Source organism: Eptesicus fuscus, chromosome 16 (genome assembly GCF_027574615.1).
Source record: "Eptesicus fuscus isolate TK198812 chromosome 16, DD_ASM_mEF_20220401, whole genome shotgun sequence".
NCBI classification, from domain to species: Eukaryota; Metazoa; Chordata; class Mammalia; order Chiroptera; family Vespertilionidae; genus Eptesicus; species Eptesicus fuscus.
In genome coordinates this window covers 40,751,045-40,762,206 of record NC_072488.1, presented here as the reverse complement: position 1 = coordinate 40,762,206, position 11,162 = coordinate 40,751,045, and the positions used below count along the sequence as shown (strand labels likewise).

General features: G+C 41.7%; 1 protein-coding gene across 1 annotated transcript in view; it reads left to right on the top strand.

Annotated features, from left to right (window-relative positions):
* Positions 1–384: 384 nt before the first annotated feature.
* PPP3R1 (protein phosphatase 3 regulatory subunit B, alpha) overlaps positions 385–11,162 on the top strand; it is a 59,166-nt gene continuing 48,388 nt past the window's right edge. Inside the window, exon 1 of the mRNA XM_054728431.1 lies at positions 385–470. Within this exon, the coding sequence (XP_054584406.1) occupies positions 468–470 (3 nt within the window). The 5' untranslated portion in view covers positions 385–467. The remainder of the gene's footprint in view (positions 471–11,162) is intronic.

Here is an 11,162-nt window from a genome sequence, read left to right as displayed (position 1 = left end):
TGCTTTCCCCTCCCTCTCCCGCCCTCCCCCTTTTTCGTGCCTGGAGGTTGCGGGTCAGCGCGAGCCACTGCAGTGAGTCCGTCACGGCTCCGGCGTGAGCTTGAGCGCGAAGCTGCAGCCCGGGAGCCCTCCTGGCCCTCGCCTCCATCTCCCGCTTCTCTCCGCCTCGACCCCTGCTCGCCGCCTCTCCTCCCGCTCTTTCGGTTCCTGAATCTCGACCTTAAATTTTTCTTCTCCCCCGCCCGCTCCCGCGTGCCCAGTCACCCCGTCGGCGCGGGCCCCGCGGCGCCGCCTTCCCCTCCCCCCCAAGCCCGCACCCCCTCCCCCGCGGGTGTCCCGAGGGCCGCAGCCGCCCCAGCTGAACGCAGCTGGGCCGCCACCGCCACCGCCACCGCCGCTTCCTGCGGGAGCCCGTCTGAGCGCCGACACTCTTCTCCGTCCGAGCCAGCCGCCGACCGCCAGCAAAAATGGTGAGACCTCCGCTTCCCCCGTGCACCAGCCCTCCCCCGCGCGCCGCGTCCAGGGGCGGGGGCGGAGGCGAGCCCCGACGCCCCCGGCGGGCTTCCCCCGCTGGAAAACGAGACCCGGCCGGGCTGGTGCCGCGGCGGGTCCGACAGCCCTCGGCGGGCCCGGGGGCCCGGGCGGCCCCGGGGGGTGGGGGGGCGTCGGGCTGGTGCTCCGCGGCGCCCCTTTCCCTCGCGGCCGCCGGGTTCCGCCTCTGCCTCGACCCCCCACCCCCTCGGGCCGTCGGCCTGGTGCAGTCCCCTGGCCGGGGCCCCGCAGGACTTGGGTCGGACCCTCCTCCCCGTGGAGCCCCCTTCCGCCCCCAGACTCCCCTCTCCAGTTCGGGGCTGTTCCCGAAATCCTGCGGAAATAAAATGTGACAAATGGCTCTTTATGTAAGACCCGCTCTCTCTCCCCGGGGCTGCGCTTTCTCCCACTCGCACTCCATTTTCAAGCAGGGAGCCTCGGCCGGAGGCCTGCCGCTCACTTCCCCCTCTCCCGTCCGTGTGGATTCCGCTGCTGGGTGCAGCCTGACGGGGTTTCTCCCGCGGCCGCGGGTCTCGGCGCTGGCGAGCCGGAAAGGGCCGGCCGAGGTGTGGGCTCACGAAAACAAACCCGAGCCCCGTCTTTGCTACAGGGGGATGGATGCCTGTCTGTTTTACACGGTCTTCCTGCCCAGGGTGTTTTTTTTTTTTTTTCGTTTTCTTTGTTGCCTCGTTAAGTCTCTCTCTCCCTCTCTCTCTCTCTCTCTCTCTCGTGGTGGTTGTTTTTGAATCATGGCGATTTAAATGTGTCTTTCCTTACCCTCACAGTAATCCCTAGGTAGAATTCCCTGCTGTAGTGTTTCAAACGGACGCTAGGGGTGTGTCTCCCCGCCGCTGTCACTGGAGCCAAGAAATCAACGACGCCCTTTTAGCCCGTTACCGGTTCTCTCGCTCCGGGGTGGCCGGTGTCGCTTCCTTTTGTGACCACGGGTTGTGTCCCGGGTGGCCCAGGGCCCGCAGCGCTGCCCCCGGGTGTAGCAGAGGTTCGAACATGTGATTTGGTGTGCGAATGCTTTTTTTTTTTTTTTGCTTTTTTTCTGAAAGTCTTCCAACCATCTGGCAGAAGGTGTTTTTAGAAGGATGTGGGGTGATGTCTTGCACCTTTTCAGGGTAGTTGCATTTCGTCCTGTACGTAGAACGTAGGTAGAATTTCAAAACAAGAGGGATGGGGTTAGTGAAGAAATGCTGTTGGTTGCAACGTAAACTCCCATTTGGTGTGACGGTGGGAGAAGAAAGTGGCATTAGGATAGTCAAGTCAGTCGGCTTTTATTTAAAATGCAGGTCAAGTGATGTACGTTCACGTGCGAGATAACTTAAAATCCAGCCTAGGAGCAGACTTAATAAATGGTCAGTGATTTTGATACGCACAAGTTTTTTCCCAGACAACTTGGGAGGCTTCTCAGACAACTTTGGCTCACAAGAATTTACAAAAGATGTAGGCTTTTCCAGAGGGTTACAGAAAACATCTTAGTTCAGAGGTTCAGAGTCATTCATATACAACTTCCTTATACATGTGTTTTTACTCAGAGGTCAGGATCTTGACGATCTTTGTGAATTGCAGTGAATATTTTTACCTGTATTTGTAAACAGTAAATTTTCAGGAACAATCATCTAGCCTTTTGTTGTTTGTACATTATAGAGCAGAATGATCTAGTTTGCAAGTATTTTTCTTTCTTGTAGTGTATTCTCCTAACAACCTCCCCCCCCCCCCCCACGCACACCTTTTTTTTTTTTTTTTAACCACAGGCTGAATTTGGGAAATCTTCTTTTAGCACTTAAAGCTATCTTCCCGGTACTCAGTGTTTCCTTATATTTTAAAAAGATTTTGAGATTTACCATACAATTGTTTTCTTCCAGATCATCATTTCCCTCTTCTTTCAGGTTTTCTTTTAAAGATTTACTTTCTGATTACTTGCCTCTTTTTTCTACCATCCTCTCTATTATCTTAGGATCTACATTACTTGTTCTGACAGTGGCTTCCCAGCTTTAGTATTATTTTGGTCAGCTGAACATAACACTGGTTTCAGAGTGGCAAGGCCAAATATCTATAGCTCAGCTCTGCCATATGGGATATTAACTCGAATGAATTGGGCTTTGGAGTGATCTGGTTCATTTTTCTAGCATACAATTCTGAAAACTTTCACTCCCTTTGGAAAATATAACTCTCACTGGGTATCATGAACATATTTACATTTTTGTCAACATTTTAATTTATGAATTAATTTATGAGTATCAGTGATTAAGGGGAAAGTAAAAGGCTTATTAGGTTGGATTGAAACAGTCAAGAATCTTGACAGGTATTTTAGTTGCTGTCTTAAAAGTACTGTACTTTTTTTTTCTCCTGAAAATTAAACCTCTAATTGAGGTGGGGTTTTTTTTATTATTTTTTAAATCCTTACCTGAGGATATGTTGTGATGTTTATTTTGTTTTATTTTATTTTTATTTTAGAGAGAGAGGAAGCGCACGAGAGAGAAAGAGAAACATCAAATGGTTGCCCTGACTGGGAATCAAACCTGCAACCTTTTTTCCTTTGGTGTATGGGACTACACTCCAACCAGCTGAGCCACCCAGACAGGACTCTCGTTGAGTTTAAACTACTGGACATTTGGGGAGGAATAGTGATTATGTATATGACTACAAAACAATGAGTACTGACCTCAGGGGAATTTCCCCCAAATCACTAAGGGTCACTTGCCGTTGATAAAATAAATAGATGTTATTGAAATAAACATATATCTTCACAATTCTCTAGATAGGCATGTATTTAGGGTACTTAAGTGTTACATGTAAAGAAATGGAAAAAATAAAATTAAATAGAAGAATGTTTAGGTTCCTGTGATTAAAAACAGTCTCTGAGTAATTTTTAAAGGAGTAAATTTTGTAGGGGCATTTTAAGAAACCTCCTTAACTTTTCACATATCAGAAATAGTTTTTACTATGTGCTTAATGTAACTTAGAAATATGACCAGACTTTTTGTATCTGTTGTTATTAGACTGGGTAATATGAATTTTGTTTTGGATGCATATATGAACCTAGTGCATAAGAAATTTGCTACTTTAAATTTTGTTACGTAGAGCAACCTTGCATATAATAATGATCTTATGACTATGTTTTTCAACTTTTTATTAAAATTATTGCCATGATACATAAATAGAATTCAAAACACATTTATTGCTGTTTACATGAACTGTAATTGTACACCATATATTCTGTCTAGTTCAGGTTCTCTCACAAAGAAAGAATAAAAAAAAAAAATCAAACAACATGTCTTATGGCCAGAAGAATTAAAATTCACATCAATCATGAAAAAATTTCTGCATTCATTATATTTAATTTTCTCATCATAGTGGATGGGAAAATTAAAAAAGCTCAGTTCAAGGTAAAGAAGCTGACTTAAGGGTAGGTCAGTGGCCAGGGGGACAGACCACTGTGGGAGGACCAGGCATCTGTCATAGGTCGTAAGGCAAGCAAAAGTACAAAGCAGTATAAGGAAGTCAGCTTAGGCCAGAAGGATTAAGCGAGTCAAACAGACTATGGGCCCAGGATATGGGCAAGCATCAGGGATTCAGTCATCTTGTATAATAAAAGGCTAATATGTAAATAGACCGAATGGCAGAACGACTGATTGCTATGATGCACACTGGTCACCAGGGACAGACCGCTCAGCCAGAAACCCGGCTCACGGCTGGCAGGAGCCTCTCCCGCCTCCACGGCAGCGCTAAGGACCCCTCAGGGAATGTCTGCCTGCCAGCTTAGGGGAGTGAGAGGGTGCAGGCTCGGCCGAGGCCCCCTCCCCCCACCCCATACATGAATGCCGTGCACCGGGCCTCTAGTATTAACAAATACTTGCAGATTTTGTCTGTTGTTCACTGGTTATTGTGCTTGGTTGTAGAGGATAGTAAATTGATTAAGGCAGGTTTCCTACCTTCATTTATGTAGAGAACATAAGGCAAATGTCAGTAGATGTGAAAAAAGTTAGAATGAGTGATCATATGAATAATATATACAAAGCCCAATAGAAATTGAAGAAAATGCAAGATCAGTTTCATTTGGGGTTAAGGAAAGTTTTATAAATGAGCTGACAATTGAGCTGGGTCTAAAAAGATTATTAGGATTGTAGTAGGCAGAGTTGGAGGCAGCTAGGAAAAGACTCTTAAAATCTAGGAGATAGGAGCAGACAACATATTGGGAACACTGATCCCAAAATGTGGTTCCTGGACCAACAGCATCAGCAGCATCTGGGAACTTGTTAGGCTCTGCACTAGACCAACTGAATCTAAAACTTGGAAATGTGCCAAGCAGTCTAGATGTTATAGATCTTTCAGGTAATCCTGATACATGCTAAATTTTGAGAGCCACTATTTAGAGAATAGCAAGGAATGTATTTAAATTTATTTGAGTATCTTTTATGTTTGCACTGTCTATGTAAACATAAGACATAATTGAAATTTCCAGGGAACTGTAGTAGAGTAAATAAACTAAACGTGGGTGCTGTAAAAGCACGTCAGGGAAGAGACAATGTAAACAGGGGTGGGAATGGGGCAGGGACGTGAACGTCACTCAAAGAAAGCTTCTCTGGAAGAGATGGTGTCTGAGCTGAGTCTTAAAATGATGAGTATTTAGCCAGTGGGAAAGTTGGCTCTAGATGAGAGTTTGATATTTAAAGCCGTGAAGGCGTAAGATATTCAAGCCTGTTCAGCGTGGCTGGAGAGTAAGGGTTTAGGATACAAGGGAGAGAGAGGTGGTCAGGTAGATGGAGTCAGGATCATGGGGGAGAGGTTTGCATGTTCTATGAAGAAATTTACATTTTTTTCCCTTAAAGGCAGTGGGAAGCTATTATTTTTAAGCAGGAGAATGACATTGTCACATTACAGTAGTTTCTCCCCTTTTCCCAGGGGGATACTTGACAAGATCCCTAGTGGATTCCTGAAACCACGGATAGTACTGAACCCTATATCCATAAGTTATGTGAATGTGGTCTCTCTCTCACATACAACTAAGACTGCTACTAAGTGACTAATGTGCCGGTAATGTATATAGTGTGGACACTCTGGGCAAAGGGATGATTCAATCCTAGGAGGGATGGAGTAGGACTGAGCAGGGTGGTGTGACATTTTATCACCCTACTCAGTATGGCACCCAACTTAAAACTTATGAACTGTTTGTTTCTGGAATTTTACATTAAACGTTTTTAGACTTGGGTTCACCACAGGTAACTGAAATCGAGGACAGAGAAATGTGGATGAGGGGAGACTACTGTACTTTTTTCCAGAGATCAGTTAGTTGGTCATGTGGATAATAAAATAGGATAGATGAATCTGGACATGGGGACTAATTAAGAAATTACGGTAATTCATGTGAGGAAATCAGGACTTGAAAGGAGGTAGTAACAGTGCATACAGAGTGGAGGTCTAAGAGACATTTAGGAGGTAGAAGATAGGACTTGGCGACCTCTGGATTATGGGGAAGAAGAGGGTGAATCCTGTTGTGGCTTCTGGCTTGGGTGATTGGATAGATGGTAGTGCCATGCATTCAGCAAATATTTATTGAGCGTTTACTTCCATGGGAAGTGCTATCCCATCCTCAAGAAACTTCCCGTGCGCTGTGATGACTGGATTCATCATCTCTTGTCTTGTCTTGTATTTTGGTAATTAACATTTAGAATGCTAAACATTCTAAGTTCAATGGGACAAAGTGCTGTGAAATATTAACAGTGCCTGCTGCATAGATGCAATGGCCCAGGAGATAGCAGAAGAAATCTGATAGCCTAGCCATAGGAAGAGGCAACATGTTTGGGCAGTGATTCTCAAAATGTCGATCTCAAAATGTTGATGCAGCATCAGCAGCATCTGGGACTTGTTAGTAATAACACTTTACCTAGAAGATATAGGACAATGAAATTTGGGGGAGTGATGATTTCTATTTTGAACATGTTGAATTTAAAGTAGTCATAGCTCATCTGAGTAGATATGGCCAAGAGGTAACTGGCTATCTATATCTGAAGCTCAGAATAGAAATCTGGGCTTGGATTAAGGATTTGAGCATTGTCTTTGTATTAATATTAGATAGTAGTTGAAGCCATGAAACTGGATGACATCCTATAAAGAATATAAAATGAGAAGAGTGCAAACTTTGAAAAACTTTGCATTAAAGAGTCAGAGGATGAGAAACATGTGAAGGCTGCTGAGAATAAATAGCTAGAGGGATAGTTGGATAATTAGCTGAGTGATGTCAGATCTGAAGGAGTCAGCAGTGTCTAGATATTGCAGAGATCAGGAAAGAGGAAAATTTAAAAGTGTCTTTAGGAGGGATCAGGTAACTTTGGGAACAGTACAAAAAACCCACACCATTTTGTACTGGTATTTAAGAAAAGCCAGGATGCCGTGAGTTGAGGAATGGGTGGTGGCCAGACATTGAGTTAAACTGTTCCTTGAAGCTTTGACTACTAGGAGAGAAGATGAAAGCTACAGTTAGGTTTGAGTAATTATTTTGAGGTTAAGGGAACAAGCCAGGAAAGAAGATGTAGTTGAAGATTCAGGGGGATAAAGAAGGAATTATTGATAGTTTGAGCAAGAAGGTAGGAAGGCATATAACTCTCCTTAGACGAGATTTTTCTCATCTGTTAACATGAGAGGGAAAGAGATAAAAATGAAAGCTATTATAGAGGACATAATCTAAGTTAAGGTTTGGGTAATGAAAATAAGATTTCAAGGGGATTTAAACAAAATGCAGAGGCCCTTGTCTTTGTCTTTTCATTGTTATATTTCAAATACTTGGTATATAATAGATGGTAAGTGGTGTTTAAAGAAGGAATTGTGAATGAATAAATGGAATAAAAGAGTAAGTGCTGATGAGGTAGTGGAGGCAATGAGTATCAGTTTCTGTTTTTGAGCCATTTGTGAAGAAAGGAATAAAGAAAAATTAAGTAGTTTACAGTTGAAGTTTTTTGTTTTTGTTTTTTTAGGATAGGCGATATAGGTATTTAAAATTAGAAGAGAAGCCAGGAGAGGGAGCTGTAAGAAATGATGATTAATAGAATGAGCCCTAGAAGTGGTAGAAAGAGGGATAAAGGGAAAAGAGGGACTTAAAAAGAGAGGGCAGAATCAGGGTGAGGAGAGTAGGCCATGGCAACAGATATGTTTTAATAATGGAGTTCATACCAGGTGGCCTAAATCACCTCAGTAACTTGAGATAGTTTGAGGCAAGATTGACTGCTGAAGTTGAGATTGAGGCTGAGGCAAATGGGGTGAGATTTAGGGTGAGGAGTATGGGAAAGGTTTATAATATCAGCTTTGGGGGATTTGGTAGACAGTTAACAGGGTATTAAGTAAATATTACTAAACTAGAGGCCCGGTGCATGAATTCCTGCATGGGTGGGGTCTGGCCTGCCTGGCGGGAGGGGGGGTGGGGGAAGGGGCCTCGGGCGATTGGCTGGCCCCCCCCCCAATCAGGGCCCAGATCAGGCTGGTTGGCTGCTGCAGTACGTGTCATAGCCACAGGTCGTTCTGTGGTCCCGCTGTTTTGGTCGCTGGGCTTTTAGATACATGATTGATAGATAGATAGATAGATAGATAGATAGATAGATAGATAGATAGATAGATAGATAGATAGATAGATAGTAGGTGGACCAAGATGAGGACAACAGTGGGTCAGTGACCTAGGAAATGAATCTGGGAAACAAAAGTTTTAACAAGAAAAGAGCTTATGCCCAGCCAGCATGGCTCAGTAGTTGAGTGTCAACCTGTGAACCAGGAGGTTGCAATTCGATTCCCAGTCAGGGCATATGCCTGGTTTTGGGCTTGATCCCCAGTGTGGGAAGTGTAAGAGGCAGCCAATCGATGATTCTCATCATTGATATTTCTCTCTCCCTCTCCCTTCCTCCCTGAAATCAATAAAAATACATTTTTTAAAAGAGCTTACTCCTTTGTCTTTGCTTTAATAGCTTCTGAGCAAATGACATGGGTCTAAAAGGAACCATTTTCTGAGTTCAGGGGGAAACATATAATTGTAGATTGATGCTGTTAAGAAAATTTTAAAGTTCTTTAGGCACTATTCATTTGCTTTAAAAATTAAGCCACAAAAATTAAGAATTTTGTAATTATAAACTAACTCATGATAGTTTTTATTCAGTGTAAAATGGAAAGTAAATCTTTCCTGGTCACCCACTTCCCCTTGTATTGATCACTGTTGTGTTTCTTGTATATTCTTCCCAAAAGGGAGTTGTTGTTTTTCTCTCCATTTTTTTAAACCTATGTCTGTGTGTGGATTTATTAACTTTTTTATAATTTAGTTTTTATTTAAAAAATTACAAAAGGTCAGACTTGAAGATTTTAATGATGCCATGCTCTAGTTTACTCATTACAGTCAGTTTATTTCAAGGTTTTTAATTGTATTTCAAATGTAAGCATTAAGTCAAAAACAATTGAGCATAATTTGTCTAATCAGATAACAGTTTCATGATTGAAGTTGTAAAAAGGGCCTGTACTACAATAGTATTCTTATGAAATTACTCATAGGGACAATAATATTTTACTAGAACATTGTACTTTTTTCACTTACAACCTTATTAAGCATTAACTACTTTGGTAACAGTTTCTGAATATAAAATGAAAACAACCTCCGTAGTGTAGTGGATAAAGCATCTATTTTATTTCAAGCTTGCCAGATTAAAACTTCTTTCTTACTTTAAACCTTCCAAACAATTTTCTTCAACAGCCTACAGCCACTCTCTCCCTTTCTGAGTTTTCTCCTTGGACTTCCTCTTTGTGGTCATGAGTTTGACAATATAATTAAAGCTAATGTATAAATCTGGCACAGGAATAAAATTTTGAAATGAAATGTGACTAAAATGTTTCTGGGTTTGTCTTTGGTTTTTATAGTCTTGTACTATAAAAATAAAACATTTAAAGATTTCTATAGGAAATGCTTTGAAATTTAGCACTGATAATTCAAAAAGTTATAGGTTACTTCCTCAGAGGTTCGTTGGTTTGTTTGTTTTTGTTAGTTACAGCCCTTTCTCAAGAGTATCCTAAGGAGGGCCATGCTAATAGTCCTGTTGCTATCCTCCCAAAACACCACATTTCTGTAAATGAAATACCACTTTGACTTGTTTTTCTGTAGCATTATTAAATTCATCTGTGCTCTAGCCAGGTCTTTTGTCTTTTGTAAACAATACAGAGTATTTATTTTTATTTGTATGTTAGTTTTAGGTATATATTTTAACATCTGGCCACAAGAGAAGGAAGCATAGCAACCCATAAAAGGATCAAACCTTTACCATTAGCCTTATTAGAGCTATTAGCATTTAAAAAATATATTGTTAAAATTGATTTTGAGAGGTAGAGGGAGAGAGAAAAGCATTGATATGAGAGCGAGGAATGGCTCCGCTGCCTCCTGGACACCCCCTGCTGGGGAATGAGCCTGAAACCAAGCATGTGCCCTGACCAGGAATCAAACCAGCAACCTTTCAGTGCACAGGACAACATCCAACTAACTGAGTTATACTGGTCAGGGCATATTAGCATTTGTATCCTTTTTAAAAAATAGATATTTTTATAGACTTTTACAGAGAGGAAGGGAAGAGGGATAGAGAGTTAGAAACATCGATCAGCTGCCTCCTGCACACCTCCCATTAGGGATGGAGCCTGCAACCAAGGTACATGCCCTTGACTGGAATCGAACTCAGGATCCTTCAGTCCACAGCTCGAGGCTCTATTCACTGAGCCAGACTGATTAGGGCATTTTTATTTACTTTTTAGAAAACTTCTTTTTCTGTCTCTGAGGTTAGTTTTTTTTCCTTGCTTAATTCCTTCACCTTTTTAACTCAGCCCTCCAACCCCCATTCCCTCTGACAACTATCAGTCTGTTCTGTACCTATGAGTCTGTTTCTATTTTGTTAGTTAGGTTCCACATAAGTGAAATTGTGTGTTAATTGTCTTTTTCTTACTAGCTTATTTCACTTAGCATAATACTCTCCCATTTTACTTTATTCTTAATCTGCCTAGTTGCAAGGATGATTTTCTTTCATATCCTCCTGAGTGTGATGCCACAAGTAATGTTATATTTTAGGCATGCAGTAAGCTGGCATCCTCTAGTATTTATTTGTAAGGCACTCTAATAAAAATAGGAATGTCAGGAAATATAAGTGGTAATAGGTGAAATTTGTGATTCTATGTATGTTTATGTTGCAGCTACTTTCCTAACAAGTAGAATTTTGTAATTATAAACTAACTCATGATAGTTTTTATTCAGTAGTCTCTAGCTACCTGTGACTTTAAATTAAAATGAATTAAGTGGAATTAAAATGAATGGAAACTAAATAAAATTGGAAGTTCTTCAGTCACAACAGCTACATTGTAAGTGCTCAGTAGCAACTTGTGGCTAGTGGTTATTGCATTAAGGTAGATAGAGAACATTCCCATCTTTGTAGTATGCATTTGCATTTTACTGAAATTTAGCTTATTATGTTGGCAGTAATCTTATAAACCAGCTTGAGATTTGGAGTTGGAAAGATTTGAATTTAGATTCTGATTCTGCCATATATTAGGTATGTGACCGTGAATAAATATAAACTCTCTAGGCATTATTTAGTACATTATAAATATGAATAACA